This window comes from Prionailurus viverrinus, chromosome F1 (genome assembly GCF_022837055.1).
Source record: "Prionailurus viverrinus isolate Anna chromosome F1, UM_Priviv_1.0, whole genome shotgun sequence".
In the NCBI taxonomy this organism is placed as follows: Eukaryota; Metazoa; Chordata; class Mammalia; order Carnivora; family Felidae; genus Prionailurus; species Prionailurus viverrinus.
In genome coordinates, this window is record NC_062577.1 from 41678946 (window position 1) to 41701405 (window position 22460).

Genomic DNA, 22460 nt, shown 5'->3' on the forward strand with positions numbered 1-22460 from the left:
GTTTAGTGTGTGTGTATTTACTTTGAGAGAGGGAGCATGTGTGCATGTGAGCGCATAGTAGGGGAGGGGAAGAGAGAGAGAGAGAGAGAGAGAGAGGGAGAGAATCCCCAGCAGGCTATGGAGCCCCATGCAGAGCCTGACACAGGGCTCAATCCCAGGAACTGTGAGATCATGACTTGAACCGAAATCAAGAATTGGATGCTTCACCCACTGAGCCACCCAGGCGCCCCTGAATGTCTTCTGTGCCCCTGCTGCCTGGTTGCCATTCCCAGGTTTTTGCTCTATCTCAGGTCTCAGGGTAAATGTCGCCTTGGAGGACTGACTCTCTGTTCCACCCCCACTTCACAATCGCTTTGGGACCCATCATCACATGATTTTCTTTATGGTACTTAACCTCTTAAAGTATTTGATTACTTGCTTATTGCTGTCCCTTCCCCACTAGAGCGTAGTGCCACCAGAATGGGAATCTTGGCCGTCTTGCTCACCATTTCCCCAGGTGTTTAGACCATAGCAGCCACTCAATAAACACTTGGTGAAGAAATGAAGAAAGCGAAGAATCTTGTCTACCACACTCTAGATCAGTAGACATCCACCCTCTGAGAAACTCATTATCATCCAAGGTACCATATTCCCAAACTCTCCTTTAAGTGGGGGCTTCCTGAAACATCTCCCAGTAGCCTTATTTTTCTCCTTGAGGCCCATTCAGCACAAACCTTCTACAGGGTAGCCTGGCACATTTCTGAAGACTGTTCCTCATAGACAGGTGCCAGAGACCTATTTACAGCCACAACATGGGAGAACCCAGTTAGAGGTGGAGGAAGAGGGTTCTGGGAACTGTTTGTGCTCCTGCCAGATCCAGTCCTAGGCCCTGTACCCTTGGCCCTCGGACCAGCACGATATCTGAGGACAGAACCCGATGCATGGAACCAGGGCATGAGGGAGAGAAAGGACCAGAACAAAAGGGTGCTGTGTGCTTTCAGGATGATGGGAGACTTTCCATTCATTCCTCACTGGGGCAGGTGGGCAGGCTGGGTCCAGGGATTCCAGGGATTTCATGAGATAGATTGGGAAGGGCACTATGGCGCGGGAATAGAGAGGAGGGAAGAGTGCCAGAATTTGGGGAGACGCAAACCCCAGCTGGTGGAAAACAGCCCTTGGAAAGGGCATGGAGTTGGAACGAGGCTGGAAAAAAACTGGTTGAAAGAAGTTCAATAGGGGGAATTCAGTGATTTCCTGGCCCCGTGATCCTCCAGGGAGAGGACAAAGGTTGGCACTTGATGAAAAGCAGCAGAGCCCAGGGCTCACACCGGTCCCAGCTTCCCCCGAATGCTGGGTGACTCGGGGCAGGCCATCAGTCCATTGCCCCCACCCCCCTGCACTGAGGGGTGTGCCTCCTACCCTGTGTGAGGACAAACAAAACCCTCAGGGTGAAGAACTTAGGGAGAAAGGACCATGAAGTCTAAGGGGGGCTGCGCCTCGAGGATCCGCATCAGAGACTCAGGGAACACCACCTGCCCCTGCCCCTGCTGAATTCTGGAACATTCATTTGAGAGTTGTTGGGTTGCCTCTTAAGGTCATTTTTTGAAGGATTAGATTTACCTTTTGAACTCTTTTTTTTTTTAGCTTAACCTGCCTTTTAAATAAGCTAGCCTCTCCTGAAGATGACAAACATTCCGAATAATGTCTACTCACCCTTTATCTTTCAGCTCAAATGCCACTTCCCCGGGGAAGGCTTGCCCACCCCCATGCCAGGTCTGGTTCTCCGTTTGGTTCTCCACTAGCACCTGGGCCCTCTGCGTCAGGGCACAGCTCGCAATTACACACTGATTTTAATAGTTTTTAATTTGGTGTTTGTAGCAGGCCATTGCGAGGCTCTGTCCTCAATCCTCTTTACTTCTAATTTTGCACATCCTTCCTGTGGGATTTTATTGACTCCAGAGGTTTCATTTATGTTAATAACACTCCAGCCTGTATCTCTTGTTCATTCGCTCTCCAAACCCGAGGTATTTATAATTGCCTATTTATAATTTATAAGCTTCTCAAACTTCTCGACCATTGCGTTTCTCCGTGAACTTGCTCTGCTTCCTACACTCTTGATCTTGGTTAAAGGCATCGGCACCTGGCCAGCCACCCAGGTCACAAACCTTGGAGCCATCCTGCCTTTCTGTCTCCCCGTGCCTGGGACGCACGGCATTCTGCTGACCCCATCTCCCACGTCCCTGGCAGGTGCCCTTCTCCGCCCCATCACCCGGGCCCAGTCCACTGCCTGAGAGGCTGTAACAGCTTCCCAAACACCTCTTCCTATTCTGACACTTCCTCTGCATTGCCACCAGCACCAGCTTCCTAAAAGCACAGCTGGGGACATCACGGCCCTGGTGGAAGACCTCTAACGGTTCCCTCTGTCCGCCAATCAGAGCCCCAGATCCTCAGCAAGGTACGCAAGGCCCTGACCCCCACGCTACAACTCCGTTTTCACCACCTGCCACTTTTGCCCGGTCGGTCCTCCTCTTTAGCCTTATGTTATTTTAGCCTGACTCTGAACGCCTGGCTTCTACAAGGTGCTGTTTGTCCTTTCCATTGCAGCTCAAGTTTCTCCGTCAGAAAAGCCTCTCTTGACCCTCAGAGGTAGTGACAGTTCCCTTCCTTGCACTGGTCCTTCGGCTGTTCACCCCTAATTGTTTTAATCGTCATCCGGTGTGGCGGTTCTGGAACGAGCCTGCTAGATGTGCAATCCTGGGCAAGTCACTCACCTGCTGTTGTTTGTTTGTCTTGTTTTGTTTTTGAGAGAGAGAGAGGGTGCAAGTGAGTGAGGGGCAGAGAGAGAGAGAGAGAGAGAGAGAGAGAGAGAGGAAGAAAGAGAAGTGGGGCTCATGCTCACCCCAAGTGGGGCTGGAGCTCACCTGACGTGGAGTCAAACTCACAAACCGTGAGATCACGACCTGAGCCGAAGTCAGATGCTTCACTCACTAAGCCGCCTAGGTGCCCACTTACCTGTCTTTTTGATCTGTGCCTCAGTTTCCCTGTTAAAGAAGGATGATACAATTCCTACCTCATAGTGGGCGGTGGGCATTCAATGAGCATGTGTACCCTTAGGACAGTGCCACACGCAGTTGTCACCATTTATCAGTATTCATCTCCCGCCCCCAGGCTCCCTGTACCAGAGGTCTCCTATTCCTAGCCAGCTACCCAGAAGCCTTCGAAAATTGTCGATGTTATTGAACAAGTCAACAAAAGCAGGTGGGCCGGCCCTGGGATTGCAGCTAAACCCAAATCCAGAGGACCACACCTCCCTGACACCGAGCCAGTTGTTGGAAACGCAGGTTACGTACCTCCTGGACTGTCTGTGCAGGGTCAACCCGGAAGTTGATTATGGCCTGGGCCACCGGGGGGATGACATTCACCTGGAGAGGGAACCACAAACCCTGGGCTGAGCCACCCGTGCTCCCCTCCCAGGGAGGGCCAACCATCCTCAGTAGAGAAAAAGGAAGCTGACTTGATTGAAAGGTCCAGGGCTTACGGTTTGACCAGCCCCTTGTCTTTTCTGGGCCCTTGACAAGTGGTAATGTTCAGAGCTAGAGATGTGTTTCTGTGTTAGGTCAAATCTCCATGCTTCTTGGGCCTGGGGGGGGGGGGGTCTTGGGCCTGGAGAGCTGCTCAGAGCAAGACTGTTTTCTCTGTGACCACCCGGACATGTCTCTTTTGGCCCCGTGCAGCGCCACTGGCAGTCTTGTGCCTACGCTGTCTTTCCCAGGGCACCCAGGACATTCCTGCAGCGGTTACAGCTTACTCAGGACAGGGCACCCAGAGACTCTGCAGGCCAGTCATGGTGTGTTTGCTCCCCGAAGGGGACGATGAGGGTGGTTTCCCATGTCTAATTGCAAAATTTGATTCCGTTCTCTGCCTGACCAGGAAGAACACAGGCCTAATTGGAGAAGAGAGTTAAGCTCTGAGTGGATTTTTTTCCTCAGGGGCCATGAGAGAACAGATGCCTCGACTCTGAATCTTTCTTTGCACTGGTTTGGTGCAAAACAGCACCAGACTAGGGACAGAAGAACTGGGCTGTTATAAAGCACCTGTGTGATTTTGAATAATTATAACCTGTTGGTGCCTCTGTTTCCCAAATGGCGATTGGAACAATAGTACTAGGAGAGCTGTGAAAAGGATCAAATAGAGTAACAAATATGAAAGGATTCTGGACAGATAAAGTGGGATTCAAATGCAAGGACACAGTACTGTTATTCCGGTGAACACTTTAAGGCGGCTGAAGACAGCTCGCGTCTGGCCGACGCACTGGACACTTCAGTCAGTCATGCCAGGAATTCACTGGGGTGCCAGGCTCAGCCTGGGCCCCAGATTACCAGAGCTCCGCAAGGCCACACTGTGTGCAAGGTGAATGGCACTCCTTAACGTTGTGCTGGTGGTACTGGTAGTAACTGGAAGGGTGTCACTTCTCTCAAGTTCTCAGAAAGGCCTAGGCCCAGGCTAACCGGTGTGGCTGTGACTTCCTTCGTCCCTCCTTCTTTCTGTCTCTCTCTCCCTCCCTTTCCTTCTTTCACAGGCTTCATACCCAGCACAGAGCCCAATGTGGACCTTGAACTCACAACCCTGAGATCAAGACCTGAGCTGAGATCAAGAGTTGGACACTCGACTGACTGAGCCACCCAGGCACTCCATGGCTTCTTCCTTTAAACAGAGATGCCCCTTAGTGGCTAATCTAAATGGAAGTAGACCAGTTTGCCAAAAAGTAGTTCCTGGAAAAAAACAATCACTCAAAACTTATTACTGTGAGAGTAAACTTTATAGAATTTATGTTTGCTAAGGTTACCCATTATTTAGTGTATTTTGGGAGATGACAATGTATACATATTATGTGTTGTATATATCACGAATGTTATCATAGATTTTATAAATGGCAGGTGAGTTTCTCTCTTTCAACACAGGGTAACACTAGGGGAAAAGACATTAGTCATTCATTAAATTTGTTAGGTGGATAAATCTTCCAAAGTATGATGAAGAACAATCAAAAGAGCCTTGATGGTATACATGTTAGAATATTTAGTCTACATGACCAACATGCTAGGTAAATATATATCACGTTGAATGAGTATAGTTCACAAAAATTAACTCCCAAACAACCCTCCTTCATACTAGTGTAATGGTTGCTTTTGAAGGGGTACGGACCCAAGGAACCTGAGAGGGGCCATGGACACCCCTCGAAATACACATATATAAAACCTGGCAATTTCAGAGGGTTTATGGACCGCACCTAGAACACCTGCTCTTGTGGCTTACCCAACTGATATCATTGTACAATTCAGCATTGGGCCTTCCTATTATTCAAACTGTAATCCGAGAAGGAAGAAGGAGACAGGAGATACAGCCAAAGGGTAGAGGGCTGGGTGGGCAGTGAAGAAAAGGTATAGGGGAGGATCCAGGAGATGTTACCGTGACTCCTGCATTGAACATGGTGAGTGCCGTGGTGGTCCTGACCAGTGCGTTGGTTATGTAATTCCTCTCTATTAACCTAAAGCAAAAGGACAAAGATCAGACAATAGGAAAACCATCTAATGTGAAGAAAGAACAGGTTGAAGAGCACCCAGTTTCCTGAATCTTGGAGATCTTTAAGACTAAGAGGGACATCCTGTATATGAACTAGATGTAGCATCTGGTGGCTAAGGGATGATTAGTCAAGCCCAGTTAAGCCAAGGAGTGGGGACTGGGTAGGTCTGGTGGGAGGGGAGGATGAGCGAGAAGGAAAGAGAAAACTTTACCTGCTTACAAGGGGCCCAAATAGCCACAGGTTGCTCAAGATTATATTGGTAGGGAAGGGAAACTGGAAGGGAAAGAACCAGGTCAGTGGGATCTCAGAGGCGTCAGCCTACCAGGGTCACTGTACCTGAGGCCTGGGTCTCTCCCTGCTTTATATCTGCCTCGAGGGCCCTCAGTGGTAGCCTCCAGGATGGGTGGGAACCAGTTCCCAAAGGGTGCCTGGTTGTGTCAGGTCTTAGGGTCTCAGAGAAGCACTAAAGCCCTGGACCAAGCCAGATCTTTAACCCTCGGCTCAGCCTCTGGCCGAAAACAGGTGAGCATGTGCAGAGCCCTGGTCAGCAGTGGGCCCTTCTCTTACTCTAGAAGCTACTCCTCTGCCACCCTTTCTTCCCCTTCCACAGCTGACCAGGAGCGTGTGAGACTCCTTCTCCCACCTCATGTGCCAGTTCCTGCAATGTCATTTTCAGTAGTCCGCTTCCAAACGTGTTCGGCATTGGTGTCTGCTCCAGTCTAGAAGAGAATGGGGTTCTCAAGACTTCCCCGACCCCAGTCAAAGGTCAGGGGTCTGAAGAGAAGGAGGGAGACAGGATTTTTCAACAGGCCTGGTGAGGAGGTCTCTCATTCACCTTCCTATCACCTCCACCGACCCACCCGTTTGGAGATCTCCAAGCACAGATGGAACCACCTCTAGTCCATCGGAAGAAGCTGTCCCTGTCTACCAAGTCCAGGGAGGCACCCCCACTGTCATGTCACCTACCACACTGTAGCACAATTATCAGTCTCTGCTGCGAACTGTGAGTTCCTTCTGGAAAGGGACTGTCTGTTTTTTTCCACCATTGTATGCCCATCACTGGGCACAAAGCCTTAAACACTGCTAGATAATCGGTTACATATTTCACTGACTTAATACAGATCTTCCCACTTTGCTAAGAAAACCCAGCCAGAGGTGAGACCCTGAAATGCTCACCTGCGGCCTGCAGCCCTCGTGTCCTGACCTAGCTTCTATTGGCCAGCTCTCGCTTGCAATATGGATAAACCCTCTTCTGATCTCTAGCCCCCGCCTGGGTACTGGTGGCTCTGTCCTCTCTGTGGCCCCCGTCGTGGCTTCTCAGCCCAGCTTCAGGCCAGGCAGCTTAGCCCCTTCAAACTCAAAGTGGGAGAGCGCCAAGTCTTCCAACCCGAGTCTGGCAAGGGGGCAGAGGCAGGTGTTGCTTACCGGCTGACGGCGGCTGCGAGGATACCAATGCTCGTCTCCTTTGGAGGAGCTGAAGAGTGGCCTGGAGTCGTGTTTACTTGCAGCATGAGATTAATTGCCCCCTTCTCTGTGACTGCAATGCTGTAGGAGAGGATCAGAGAGGGCCCTCCCGACTTCCTCCCCCCTTGAATTATCCCATGGGACCAGTGGTTTAGAGGGCTAGGAGGTTGGCTTCATGCTGCTGTAAACAATCTACAATAGAGAAAGCAAAAGGGGAGCCCAGAACTGGTTGAAGATCAGGGCAAGAGGGGTAAAAGAAAGAGTTGTCTTAGTATGGCCCACAGACACCAGGCTGGGGTCATCTGAAATGGGATGAGAACACCTTCCAAGGTGGGGGCGGGGGGGATGGGGTACTTTACTCACATGGCAAAGGGCTTCTTGAGGTTGGGAATGAAACCATCCAAGATGAAGTTACCCTCGTCCACAATGAAGGCCAGCTGGACACCCCTTGCCTGTAGCAGGGCTGAAATCTTCTGAGCCCCATTGTGGCCTAAGATCTGTAGACATCGAACCCACAACCACAGTGCTCCTCAGCCAGACCTCCAACGGCTAATGAAGACCCATTCAGCATTGCTAGGCACTCCAGAACCTCCCTTCCCAGTCTCCTTCTTGGGGTGGGGGAGAGGGAGGGCAAGGGCCTTACACAACCCTGCTTCACAGAATCTTGGAATGTCACAGCTGAAAGGGCCAAATTGCCCTCATTTCACAAATGAGGAGACTGGGACCCACAGAACGAGGTGACTGGCCCAAGGTCAGAGTAACTGACATCACTGGAAATAAAACATTGATTCCTTGCTCCCTGTTGGTTCTCTTTCTAGCACACCAGTGTTTCTCAGGTGTCACTGATGGAACACCTGCCCGCCTCAGATATTACCAGGGAGTCTGTTAGAAATTCAGATCTATGAGTATCACTAAATGAAAGGAGGCAACCTTAAAAGGCTACATACTGTATGAGTCCAACTGTACGACATTCTGGAAAAGGCAAAACTATGGAGACACTAAAAAGTTCAGTGGTTTCCATGGGTTGGGGGAGGGAGAGAGGGATGGAGAGGTGGAGCACAGAGGATTTTTAGGGCAGTGAAACTACTCTGTAAGAGACTATAAATGGTGGATACGTGTCATTATACAATTGTCCAAACCAACAGAATGTACACCAAGAGTAAACCTTAGTGTAAACGAGGCCTTTGGGTCATTACGAGTTGTCAATGTAGGTTCATCAACTGTCACAAATACCACTCTGGTGGGAATGTTGATTATGGCGGGGGCTGTGCATGTGTGTGGGTAGGCGGGGTAAGGGAAATCTGTCGACCTTCTCATTTTTGCTGTGAACCTAAAACTGCTCTAAAAAATATAAAGTCTTGTAACAACAAATTCAAATCCATGTCACAGGGCCTGGGAATCTGCATCTTGCTCAGGGGATTTAGACAGTTTTGGCACACAGATACCTAGAGAAGATGGCAAACCACCACACCATGTTCTGGAGGCCCTGCAGCTGGGAAGCAAGCTGGACTAGAGTTAAACACCCTCCCCCCCCCACTCCAAATAGGGGTCCTAGAGATAGTTTATGGGGTAAGGAGGCTCTACCTCCTCATCATGGCCCAGAGCAATGAAGAAAGATCTTCGGGGGATGTAGTTTCTGAGCAGCAGGAGCTCCAGGGCCTGCAGGATTGCCTGGGGGATAGAAGCACAATGGGAGAAGGAGTATCAGGGCATTGGCGACAGTCAGCTGCCTGCATCAGGACTGGTGCAATCAGACAGACTGTCTTTAAAGAGAACAAGCTCAAGTGGTCCTGGGGGATGCGATGTGAGGAAGCGTGGCTCTGCGTAAAACATTTACCACCTGGAGAAAAGGATAAATGTGTCGCTGTCAGAGCTACAAGGATCCCTGGAGAGCACCTACTCTAGCCCTTATTTCCCAGTTGAGAAATCAAGACCGAGAGAAGTGATGGCTAGAACCCAAGTCTCCTGGAGCTAAGGTTTTTTCTACCATAACCTCCTGCCTCCCGGGGGTCAGGCGAGAGCTTCACCATCCTGGGCAAATCCTTAGGGCCCCAAGGCGAAGGGAACAAAGTGCTTCACCATTACAGAGTTCTTGTTGTCCAGTGTGCCTCGGCCATGGATAAAGCCATCACGCTCCAACCCAGAGAAGGGGGGCACCTCCCATCCTTCGTCAGGGGCAGGCACCACATCACTGTGAGACAGAAGCATGTAGGGCTGCAGGCTGGGATCTGAGCCTTGGACAGTGAACAGGTGACTGTACTCTCCTATGACTTCATGCTGGACAAAGCTGGTTTTGAAAACTGTAGGAAAGACTAGAGGGAAAGGGATGAAAAGCAGTGAGAGAGAAACCCAGGTATAACAACTGCCTTTGGTTTTTCTACCATTTGATACAAAATGTGCACCCTTGTCCCTTTAAAAAACATTCTTTTTAAAAATGTTTACTTATTTTTGAGAGACACAGTGACAGAGTGAGAGCAGGGGAGGAGCAGAGAGAGAGGGAGACACAGAATCCAAAGTAGGCTCCAGGCTCTGAGCTGTCAGCACAGAGCCCGACATGGGGCTTGAACCCATGAACTGTGAGATCACGACCTGAGCCGAACTCGGACGTTTAACCAACTGAGCCACCCAAGTGCCCCTCCCTTTTTAAAAAAACATAAGCGTCCTTTAGGAAGCCTTCTGGAACAAAGTCAGTCTGATTTCTGATTTGCCGAGACAATCTCTAAAATTCCTCTTCCTCATCTTTTAATGTGCCACTACTATGTAATAATGTGCACATCAAGATTCCATCATTATGACAGCTAAAAGATCAAGATCTGACTTGGTCTGATCTCTAACATGTTATGTCAAGTATACGCTACAGGGTTATACAGATGCTAGGGGTGTGTAATTTTATTTATTTATTTATTTATTTATTTATTTTTAATGTTTATTTATTTTTGAGAGAGAGACAGAGAGCAAGCAAGGAAAGGACAGAGAGAGAGGGAGACACAGAATCCGAAGCAGGTGCCAGGCTCTGAGCTGTCAGCACAGAGCCCGACGTGGGGCTTGAACTCACGAAGTATGAGGCCGTGACCTGATCCAAAGTCGGACGGACGCCTAACCTACTAAGCCACCCAGGCGTCCCAGTTAAATTTTAAATATAGTAGTCTCTGATATCCAAATTACTTGGGACCAAACACGACCCTTATATCAAAAAAAAAAAAAAAAAAAAAGAAGAAAGACCTTTTTTTTAAAAATAATATTCTTACTGTACATGGCAAATATGGAGAGATTGTTCTGCCTGGCATAAAGCCATGCTTCTGCCTGAGGGTGTGGATGTTCTCAAGGTCAATTACTCAGGTCACAGGTAGTGGTAGAGCAGGGACTACTGGGTGCAGCCAAGTACCTAGGCCAGCCTCTTCCACCCCCAACAACTTTGGAGAAGCTGGTTTTTTATTTGATTTGGGAAGAGGGTCTCGCTACTTTCCATGAGCTTTTCACACAGGGAGTGGGAAGTTCCAAGTCTCCTTCTTCTTCTTGACCCATCCTTTCTTCAGCTCACAAAGTTGCTGACTGACTCAAAGTTCAGAAATGGGGCAGTAAAGAATCCAAGAAAGGGCCTGGGTGGGTGGGGTGTGTACATAGGTGTATATGGAGGTAGGGGTGGGAGGCACATGGGGTATAGTTCTGGAAACTTGCACAGAAGAAGGAATTCCTGGTCCTACTTATTCTTATGCTGTGCCTTTTCTTTCTTTCCCTAGCCCTACCGTTTGATTGCATCATATTTATTGACTGATGCATATTTAGGGCAAAGATAGGGAGAGTTCAAACTCCAACCCAACTAGCTACATGTCTTAGTTTTTCAAAGGCCAAATAAATTTTTTTCTTTTTTTTAATGTTTACTTATTTCTTTCTTTATTTTTTAATGTTTATTTATTTTTGAGAGAGAGAGAGAGAGACAGAGTGTGAGTGGGAGAGGGATAGATAGAGAGGGAGACACAGAATCCAAAGCAGGCTCCAGGTTCTGAGCTGTCAGCACAGAGCCAGACGTGGGGCTCAAACCCACAAACTGTGAGATCACGACCTGAGCCAAAATCGGACGCTTAACTGACTAAGCCACTCATGCGCCCCTAATGTTTATTTATTTTTGAGAGAGAGAGAGAGAAGGGAGAAGTAGAGGGAGAGGGAGACATAGAATCTGAAGCAGGCTCTAGGCTCTGAGCTGTTAGTACAGAGACCGATGTGGGGCTTGAACTCATGAACCACAAGATCATGACCTGAGCCAAAGTCAGATGCTTAACCGACTGAGCCATCCAGATGCTCCAATAAAGTTAAAACAATTTTTTTTTACTGTTTATTCATTTTTGAGAGACACAGAGTGATAAAGTGTGAGTGGGAGAGGGGCAGAGAGAGGGGGAAACACAGAATCTGAAACAGGCTCTAGGCTCTGAGCTGTCAGCACAGAGCCCCACACGGGGCTCAAACTCATGAACCGTGAGATCATGACCTGAGCTGAAGTTGGACTCTCAACCGACTGAGCCACCCAGGTGCCCTAATAAGGTTTTTAAAAAAATATTTATTTATTTTGAGAAATAGAGAGAGCACTAGCAAGCGAGGGGCAGAGGCAAAAGGAGAGAAAGAAAGAATCCCAAGCAGGCCCCACGCTGCCAGCACAGAGCCCGACACGGGCTTGAACTCATGAACTGTGAGATCATGACCTGAGCCTAAATCAAGAGTCAGACATTTAACCGACTGAGCCACCCAGGAACCCCTTCAAAGGCCAAATAAATCTACGGTCTGTACTCTGCCACTGTTCTGACTCCTGGAGACCTTCTATTCCTCCCCATGGTGTATAAACTCAAAATAGGCCCACAGAATTTGGCTGTCCTCTGGTCAGTAACAAAAGAAGCTCTTTATCACCTTGTAAAAGAATCATGTCTCCAGGGCTACTGCCCCCTCCGCGCGCCACCCTTCCCCTCCCTCCCCCCCCCCCCCCCCCCCCCCCCGCCCGGCTTCCACAGCTTGTGGCTTACCTGAACGAATGTATTCTCCAAACTCGGCCAGGGCTGTTGTGTTTAACTCCTTGGGGCCAAAAGACACTGTTGGAATGTGGATGGCACCTGTCAGGGTCAGGGAGTCAAGAGATGGAAGGTTACAGATGGTAACAACCATTCGTTTTCCCATATCCCTCTGTGCATAGAAAGTTCTTTTGCATTCACAAACTTATTATGGAGGGCAGAACAATCCTATAAGGGGGGCACTGCTATTTTCCCTAATTCTACAGTGAGAAAATAAGCTTAGAGGCATTAGGTGAGCTGCTCAGGACTGTCCTGAGACAAGCAGCAGAACTGGGATCTCAACCCAGGTGGTTTGTGTTTGGTTAGGCTAATACAATTCTTTTTAAATATTTTTTTAACGTTTATTTATTTTTTGAGACAGAGAGAGACAGAGCATGAACGGGGGAGGGTCAGAGAGAGGGAGGCACAGAATCCGAAACAGGCTCCAGGCTCCGAGCTGTCGGCACGGAGCCCGACGCGAGGCTCGAACTCACGGACCGCGAGATCATGACCTGAGCCGAAGTCGGCCGCTTAACCGACTGAGCCACCCAGGCGCCCCAAATTCTTAAAAGAAAATAAAGCTCAAGATAGGGGTAGGGGAGATGGACTGGAGTACATTTTGGACCCTAACCTTAAGTAGGAAGCTGCTATAAATTGCTTCTAAGTCTCACTCTGCCTCTGAAACCATCATCCCTTTGATGAACCAGAGGAGCCCGCTATCCTGGGTTCCTACATGAATGAGGAAGCTTGTTCCTCATGGACTGGCTCATCCGGAGTCTAACTGATTGCTCAGCCAAGGCCAGCTTTTTTGGGCACATGATGCCTGGGAAGTGGTAGATTTAGAAGTTCCCAAACAAACTCCTTAGTCCTGAATAGTCTCATCCATGTTACCCAAATATTTACCTAATTGTCATTAGGCTTATCCTTTTGAGCCATGAAAGCTTTACACCGTAGAGTTCCATTATTATATGTAAACACCAATGGGAGGGGAAACACAATAAATTATGAGAATGTTTTATTAGATATCCCAACACACGGTGGGAAGAGCAAAAGCACCTAGGCAGTGTATTTGTCAAGGGAAGGCCTATGAAAGACAAACTCATCTCTTGTGAGAAGTGAAATGATTCGTTTTCAGAAGTACCAAATAAAAGCTGTGCTGTCCAGTTAACAATAGGTCTACAACCTATTGGAAACTTGAATGACCCGCCCCCCCCCCCCCCCCCCCCCAACAATGGAGTCCCAAACCCTTAGACACTTCACTTCCTGGTTCTGCTTCCCTTCTCCATTTCACGGGCTTTGCAATGAGCATGTGCCAAAAGAACTGAAGTCTCTGTGTCACCTCGAGGAATGTACATTTGTTCCAATCAGACTCCTTTTCGCCTTACGTGGGCATAGGCGACTTCCGGGTAAGACTGTAACTTCTGTAGTACTCAGCCAATGAGGAATCAGGGGAGGGAGTTGCACGCTAGGAGATAAATTGCCTGCTGTAACTGCCCCAAGTGTGCGGGCCCATCAGACACCCACTCTTACACGAACATTGATTAAAGTCTCACTTCATTCTGCTCCGAGTCTCTGTGTCCCTCCTTTGACTGAGTGAGTAGGCCCATTTCTCATATTTGGGGGCTGTCTGGGATTCACCTGGACCCACGGGGTCCAGGTCCTCCTGTGACAGGGGAGATGTGCCCCACCCCGGTTTGGGTGGCCTTTCTGTGGGAGGGCACTGACCTCTGGCAGGATCCATGGCGCCCGAGAATTTTTACCTTTGGAGGCAGAAGAAGTGATGCTGGGAAAAGGGTAAAAGACATTGTGGTGACCTGGTGACTCCGTGCATGGACCAAGGTAGGAAAATTGGAATATAAGTGATGAGGGAGCGTGGGGCCAGCTGAGGGCAAAGTACAGGCTAACAGTACGGCCCGCCCCCCACCGTTCCGTGGAGTATGTGTGATATTTCTTGGACACTCCTGGTGGCCCAAGAACGGGAAAGGAAAGGAAGCAAATGATTAATAGAGATCACAGTCATGCAAGACAGGAGTCTCCTTCAGTTTACAGATACCTTAGTAAACTGCAAGAAAAAGGCTATCTGATCCATAGCCTAATCTCCAGAAACCTATAGACTCCAATTCCTGGAGCCCTAATTTCACCCTCATCAAGATGTAAGGGGGTATAAGTGCTTGCCACGGTGATGTGGGAAACAAAGGCAAGTGAAAAATTAAATTCCCTTACTGCCTACAGTCCATTGACAAGTCCTTGAAACAGGCAGTGACGTCCTTCTAGGAGCTCAGCTGCCTCGATGATGACACTTTGTTAGAAGCAAAAGACAATCTTGGCCCAACATTATCCTGACCTCCCAGGGTCCTGTAAGTCTAATACATAAAAATTCCTTTGGAAACTTCCTTTATCTCAACTCCCCCCAAGATATATGCTGGGAATCATACTCCAAGCTTATGGTCCCCTGATAGACACCTGAAGGGTCTCATGACTGAAGTTTTACTAAATGGTAATAAATGGTGATTTTTCTAACAGTAGCTAGCCCCTCAAGGTCCTGGAAACCTTGCTTCCAAAATTCCTTAGAGACTTATCACACTGTCCCTAACCCCTTCCCAACCTGAGAGTATACAATCAGTCACCTGTCACAACCCCAGTGCAGCTCTTCCTGCCCATGGGTCCTATCCCTGTGCTTTAATAAAATTACTTGTGTGCACCAAAGATGTCTTCAAGAATTCTTCCTTGGTCATTGGCTCCAGACCACCCCACTATCACCCCAAAACCCCATCAGTAAGTACTGCTTTGGGGGTTGGGAAATCCTCAGAGACTGAGTGCGTGTGACTGAGACATATCCCAGATACGAAGGGAATGAGGAGTCTCTATCCATGGTTCCATTCTCCCACAATGGAAACGGTTGGAGACAGATGCAGTCAGTTCTGGAAAGTGCAAGAAACCTCCATTAAGGGGGATTGAGCATCCCAGGGAAACTCAGGGGCAGGAACTAGCCTGGTGGAGGATGAGGAACAAAAACTCCAGGCTTAGGGGTAAGGGAAGAGACACCCAGAAAGAGGCGGGTCTCTTCAGATTCCCCCAGAGAGTCTGCTGGGGTGAACGTTATGGTACTGGGAGGACACTCCTTGTATAAGGAATAAGGACAAACATAAAACGATCAAATTCTGCTGTTTCGTTTGGACTAAAGACCCAATTAAAGGGCCATCTGTTTTTTGGCTCAGAGGAAGACTGATCTATAGGGCCCTTTATGTGAATGACAAGTTCTAGTACACTGGAGGAAAGGGATTATACTCTCTGAAACTGAGGAAACACGGGATCTTCTTCAGTCACCAAGGACTCTCCCTTGGGATGCCTTTTAACCCACTGGAATCAGTTCAGATTGCAAGATCTAAAAAACAAAACAAAAAACAAAAAACTGATCTTTTGTAATACTGGGGTCAGTCAACACTCCTTAGGAGATGAAGTCAATTAACGGGACACTAATTTTAATACAGACCTCTTCTGTAAGAAACAGGGCAAATGGCCTGAGGTACCCCGTGTCCAGGCTTTCTGGCCCTACATAAGGATCCAGAACCGAGGGCCTTTTGCAGAACGTGTTTGCCCAAATGTGTTTGGCTAGTAAACTCCCTCTTGATCTATTGGATGATTGTCTAAACAGGCCTCCAAAAAAACCGAGGTTGCTGTATGTGGGGGTGTCTCTCTCATCCATTTCCTGGGTTAATGACTATGATGATTAGAGCCAGTTGTCTGTGGTTAGTCTACACGAGGAGGGAATCTTTAAGCGGTACTCCCAAGCAGCTGCCGAAACTCCTTCCTTTTGTTTTGGGGAAATTCCCTGTCTTCTCCCGTCTGACATAGACTCCATATTTCCACTTCAGTTGGAAAAACAAATAAACAAAAGCCAAACAAACAAAAAAACCCAGGACATCTGCTCCTCCTTCTGAGCTGACAAGGTTTAGAACTGGAATCTTCTTTCTCTGCCTTCTGCTAGCACCTCACCTCTTCTGCCTTCCTCTCCCTCTCCTCCTGTTCTTGCACCACCTAAGGGTGCGGCCTGCGTGACTGATTCCGAACCCTCCTTGGTGCCTCCCACGCCATTGGCTCCTCCCACCCTCCATGTCAAGGAGCAAAGAGCACCCACTTGGGTGGCCCACTTCAGATTTCCCCCACCGGTGTCCCAGGTAAAAACTGATAATGGGGAACAAGTGACTGACTTTTAAGCGGATGCAGATGGAACATAGTCAATGTTTAAAAACTAATTTGCAGGTTTGTTGTTTAACTAAGATAGACATGTGTTTAGAGTTATCAGCATTAAATATGAAACTTATTCTCCTGGCCAGGGTATTCAGCCAGCTGAACAAAAGTTTCCCAATGTAGACCCTGATTAGGACAGTAATGATCCTTGGGACAGGGTTAGGATGTAGGATTTAAGAGAGCTAATAATCAAAGGAATCAGGGAATCAGCTCCAAGACGGCAGAATGTTGGTAAGGCTTTTGGGATACAGTAAGAGGGGGAAACCCCAACTGATTTCTTACAGAGGCTTAGGGATCCAGTGAGGAAATATTCAGGCCTAGATCCGGAGGACCCCATGGGGCAAGGTCTCCTGAAGGTTAATTTTGTCACTAGAAGTTGGCCCGATATTTCCAGAAAGTTATAGAAGATGGATGGATGGAATGAGAGGTGGACAGAATTGCTCAGGGAGGTACAAAAGATTCGTAAAGAGGGATGAGGAGAGACAAAACCAGAAAGTAAAGATTATGGTAACTACTGTGGAGAAGATGACTGAAAGGAAAGGGAGAAATAGAGGACCCCCTCGGGGTGGAAAATGATTAAGAAAACAAAGCCAAGAGAAATGTAGCCGAAATAAATCTCCCTGCAGCTCCCTGACACCTGGAATATTCAGAGCGTGACCTTCCTCAAGGAACTCATGACAGCCTTGATGTTTTTGTTTTATTAACCAGGTTTACTTAAGGTTAATGAGTTCCTGTTGTCTCTGTTGCAGTTTGTTAGCAACAAGATGACTTAAAATGATGGCTTATTCTATCTCAAGTTTTCATGGGTGAGTAATTGTTAAGATAGCTTTCAAAGTCTTTGATAGCCTGAAACTTTAAAGTTTTGCTTGCATAATACAAGGGATTAAATCCATTGGATACCGAATGAGATAAAATGCTAAAACACTGATTGCGAAACATAGGTTTGTGCTTTTAAGTTCTTATTGTAGAGAAACTGAGGCTATTTGGGTCTGTCGGTAAACATGCTTTGTGCTTGATAGATTCATAAATTTGCCATAAGTCACAGTTCACAAATGGTAACTACTTATTTTTCACTGGAGACCAAGGTTTCTAAAAGTTAAAATTCTGCTAGATGCAGTTAAGACTGATGGAAATAAGGAAAGCAACTTGGTACGTCAAAGTAGCTATGGAAAAAAAAATTACAAAAAAAAAAAATGGAAATACATTTTTGTTGGAGGTAAAAGAAAATAATTTTGTCCTAAGTGAGACTGGTCGTTTGGAGAGGAATGGCTTGGGACAAAATCTAAATGCAAAGGAAAGTTGTAGAAGGTTTGTGAAAGGAAATCTTTGGAAAGGAATCTTATGTGTGGTCAGGATGGACAAAGGTTAAAATGCTTTTAGGAAAAAAAAAAGGGTAAAGTTTTTTTTTTTTTTTTCTCCTTTGCACAAAAAGATGGAAAGGACTATGATTTGAACCAAAAGGGCAGGGCAGCTCTCTCTTTTGACTTGTTTTGCTCAAGCCTTGGTTGAAATTGCCCCTCTTTTGATCCAAAGGCTGGGCAGATGGAAGCAGTGTCCTCACTGGCGGCCTCCAAATGCTCTGCATGTGTGTTGTTTCTGCAGGGCGGAGGAATGGGTGCCTGTGTCATGTGAGGGGCGACACATGAAGGGCTTTTACCGGGATACGTGGGAGTCATTTGGCTACACTTAGCCCAGTGTGTGCCGACTTGTACCAATCTAGTGACTTTAAATGGACACCCACATGGCTGGAACATATTTGTGTGGGCGTTACTGGAAAAAAAAAAAGCAAGGGAATAGACCTTGGCTTTGGGCCTTTGAGCCCCCCTCAATGCCCGATTTTATCCTTAGTTAAAGGTTTTTGCCAGCCTTTTAAAATATATTGTAAAGAGGAACAGCTTTATTATGATTGATATGTAAATTTCTGTTGGGCCAAAATAAAATTAATGCATCCCTCGACAACCAAGGGAATCTTGCTTGGTCATAGTCAATACCCCCAAAGTCCCACAGGGAGGAAACTGGAGGGGTAGGAGAAACCGGGGAAGACGGGTCAACTCTCGGTGGTAGGGTCAAGGCTGGGTAAGAGCAAGTACTCCCAGCACCTCGCAAGACTGACAGGACTTTCGACTTCCAGTTGGATAGCCAGCCAAAACATAGGGCCTACAGATGAGGCTTCTGCTGGCCAGCAGTCAGAGTCAAGATGAGGTTTCTCCCGGCTAGCTATAGGAAATTGAGATAAGGGATGCTTTTCCTATAGATGGGCAAATCCCTAACCAAGGCCAATGTTCCTTTGGGATGTATTCGGAAAAACTGGGATGATTTTGATCCACAAACCCTAAAGAAAAAGTGATTCATTTTTTGCACCAAGGCTTGGCCCCAATACAAATTGGAGGAGGAAATCTGCCGGCCATAGGGAAATATCAATTGTAATGCTATGCTACAGTTTGACCTGTTATGCAAACGTGAGGGGAAACGGGGGGGGGGGGGGGGGGGAATCTCCTATGTTCAGTATTCTGGGGACCTTAAGAGAAAATCGAGATATGTGTAAGGTCGATCCTGGCCTTATGGGCAACTCTTTCCGAGGGTTCACAATGATGAAGCGAGGGAACTAACGTCCCCTTGCCCATACCCAAAGCAGACCTAGAAAAGGAGGAAGGGAAGTCTTCTACCCCAACCTTCTTCTCCTCGGGACCTCGATCTAGACTTAAAAACGTGCACTTCTGCTCCCTACTGCCCACCTTAGCCAGGCCCTCCCCGTAAGGTAGCAGGTGTGTTGCCACTACAAGAAGCTAGAATGCTGGAAGGAGAAACACGGGAAGGCACCACTAAGATAAGATTTACAAGAAACCTTTTCATTGCATGACTTAAGACAGGTAGAAGAATAGGTAAATTTTCTGATGATCCAGATAAGTATATAGAGGATTTTCACCCCCTCACCGAGTCCCAAACCCTTAGACACTTCACTTCCTGGTTCTTCTTCCCCACCCCCCCTCCATCTCACGGCTTGGCAATGAGCATGCACCAAAGAACTGAAGTCTGTGTCACCTCGAGGAAGGTACCTTTTTTCCAATCAGACTTTTTGTCTTATGTGGGCATAGGTGACTTCCGGGTAAGGCTATAACCTCTGTAGTACTCAGCCAGTGAGGAATCAGTGGAGAGAGTTGCGCAGTAGGAGATAAAATTGCCTGCATAACTGCCCCGGTGTGTCTGTCCATCAGACACCCGCTCTTGCAAGAATATTGACGAAAGCCTCACCTCACTCCCCTCTAAGCCTCCGTGTCCCTCCTTTGGGTCAGTGGGCTTATTTCTCACACCTCTGGAATCAGTTTTTCTAAGGATCAACTCTACATCACAGCCCAACACATAGATGGAGAAGTCAAGTTTCAAAAAGATGAACCTGTATGAGGCAAACTCAAAATCTGAACTCAAGTGCTCAGAGTTGGAGCAGGAGGCACGTGGCTATATAGTTGTGTGTGTGTGCGTGTGTGTGTGTGTGTGTGTGTGTGTATGCCATATAAGTATACGTAGGCCATACAGCCATGTGGCTATAAGGTCTCTACTTTGGGTTCTTTAAATAAGAAAGCTTTTTGCTTTCTTCTGGGTAAAGAGACTCTGGTGAGCAGCTGTCCACTGGCTTTCAGAGAACTAACTATTCGTGCTGTGCTTTGGGAAAGCTCTACTCTGACTCCCGGCCAATCGCTCAAGCACATGCACAATATATATTCAACCACAGGGGTTAGCTTTTGGTCCCTGAATCTGCCTGCACATGTTTATGTAGGCAGTTTCTTTTGATCCACTACTTATTGAAAGGGAAAAGACTGGAGCTAAGCCCAGTGGTGAGGAAGGATGTCATTATCCCATAGGATCTAGCACTCAACAGAAACTTTCCTTTTTTTTCTCCCAGAAAATGCAGACTGAGAAAGCAAATGAGTTTCTAACCTTGGTTTGAGGTCTAGGGGAAAGACGTCTTTTAATCAGGAGAGGAAGTTTGGAACACCCCACACCCCTTTTTGGAGTCATCTGGAGCTGGGAGGATCCTACAAGCCATAGGTGTTATCATCCAGTGCTCACTCCTTGCTGTGGGGTCCCTGGGGAAGTTCATTTAATTGACCTAAGCTTCAATTTCCCTCCTCTGTAGATAAGATTAAGATACTTTAGTCTTATCTTAAGATATTGCAGAGATTTAACAGAAGTGAAAACTTCCGAAGGTTAAAAGTACAATAAAATCAATTGCAATACTGAGACAGAGAGTATTGGCCAGGGTGAAGGCCAAGGCCACAGGGACGAGGGTGGAGCTAAGAAAGGTTCCAGGCTAGGCAGGGAACACCAGAGTCAGCAGAAGCCGGGTCTGGGGCAAGAGTGTCATCGGCAGTCTGGGGACGAGGTGCTGGGACGCGGGCTAGGGTTGGCTTGGGGCGTGTGGCGGAACTCCGGTTCCAATGGCGGACCCAGTGCCGTAGAAGTGGGGAGGCACAGGTTGGCCCAAGGAGAGAGGGACCTGTATCTGAGCATAGGTGGGCGAAGAGGCCCAGGCTCACCTTTCAGCGCTTCCTTCATCGCAACGCGCTCGCCTTGGCTGAACTGAGAAGGGATTTGCGACGCCCTCTGATGCTTCTGGCCCCCCAGGCCCTTCGATCTGGACATTGTGGAGATACCCAGCAGCAGCACAGCCGCCAGGGCCAGCACGCAAACACACTGTGGAGCCATGCCTCTCTCCAGTCTGCAGCTGGAGTTCGGACCTGAACGACTAGCCCGCGTCGGTCGTCCAGTCACCGCTCCAATTACCACAGCTGCCTTAGCCCCACCCTATTCCCAGACCTGACCAATCGCCGCTTGCCTGGGGCTACGGAACACCAATTCACGGGAAGGCTCCGCCCAGAGCCGCAGGGTCTTTTGGGAATTGTGGTTTCTTCGCCTGGGACAGGCAAAAGTAGGGTAGAGGTGAGGGCTCCGGTTAAAGGTCAGGGCTTATCTGCGCTTGATCTGCTTTGAGATACTCAGAAATCGCTGGTCACTCTATGAGAAGTCAAACTGAAGGGCGAAAAGGGAAAATAAAATGAACAAAGCGTACCAGACCTTAATCTGCTTCTCACTTCTGAAATTCAGGACTTGATTACCATCCCCCCAGATTCTGTGTTGGAGCTCTGCGGGGCCCCTGGCTTTCTTTACTCTGAGATTGAAACAGTATTACTCCATCTATAGACATTGCTTTGGATGATCAATTCAGAGGGCTTGCTCCTATTTAGCAATTCACTGAAAGTGTTTTTGATATTAATGTTAGTGCATTTTTGCAACTCTAGGCAAATACATCAAGACTGAAGGATTTTGAGAAAGATTATGTGTTAATAATTTTGGTGTATTTAATAAAATGAGATTTCATAGCTATTCAGGATACAGGATCATTTTGGAAAAAAAAAACAAAACCTTAAAGACACAGATAATAAAATTAGATTTATTGGAACCAGAAGAAACCATTCCTTTCAGATCCCTTGATACAATTTGATCTGTCACCAGTCACATATTTTAGAATTTTCTAGAAAAAAAATCAATAGTAGGGCTGCATAGTTACTCATGACCAAAGCTGCAAATTCACACTCCTGGTGTTTGCCAAACCTCAGAGAGGGAGTACTTTGCCCCTTTCAGTAATCCTATTTAAACAAAACAAAACAAAACAAAACAAAACAAAACATGGCCCTCCCCAGAAAAACTACAATCATGTATTTACTTTTCAGTAACAATCTAAAAACAGTATTATGGGAGTGCCTGGGTGGCTCAGTGGTTAAGTGCTGGACTCTTGATTTGGCTCAGGTCATGATCTCACAATTTAGTGAGTTCCAGCCCCATGTCTGGCTCTGAGCTCACACCTGAAGACCTTCTTGGGATTCTCCCTCCCTCCCTCTCTCTCTGCCCCTCCCGGCTCAGCTGGCGATCTGTCTCTCTCAAAATAAATAAATAAACTTTAAAAAAAACAAACCAGTATTATGAAACATGTCACACATACAGAAAGGTGTAAAGAGTAATATAATGTAGGGCGCCTGGGTGGCTCAGTCAGTTGAGAGCCCCACTTCGGCTCAGGTCATGATCTCATTGTTCGTGGGTTCGAGCCCTGCATGGGGCTCTGTGCTGACAGCTCAGAGCCTGGAGTCTGCTTC

The 22460-nt window shown here is 47.6% G+C and overlaps 1 protein-coding gene across 1 annotated transcript in view; it reads right to left on the reverse strand.

The window, feature by feature from the left end:
* Positions 1–21076, reverse strand: part of PM20D1 (peptidase M20 domain containing 1) — a 30717-nt gene extending 9641 nt beyond the window's left edge. The window contains exons 1-10 of the mRNA XM_047841100.1: positions 20847–21076; positions 12037–12123; positions 9104–9336; positions 8609–8695; positions 7388–7521; positions 6986–7105; positions 6204–6279; positions 5772–5833; positions 5446–5524; positions 3330–3401 (exon numbers count right to left, since the gene is read on the reverse strand). Coding sequence (XP_047697056.1) covers positions 3330–3401; positions 5446–5524; positions 5772–5833; positions 6204–6279; positions 6986–7105; positions 7388–7521; positions 8609–8695; positions 9104–9336; positions 12037–12123; positions 20847–21015 — 1119 coding nt within the window. The 5' untranslated portion in view covers positions 21016–21076. The remainder of the gene's footprint in view (positions 1–3329; positions 3402–5445; positions 5525–5771; positions 5834–6203; positions 6280–6985; positions 7106–7387; positions 7522–8608; positions 8696–9103; positions 9337–12036; positions 12124–20846) is intronic.
* Positions 21077–22460: the final 1384 nt, after the last annotated feature.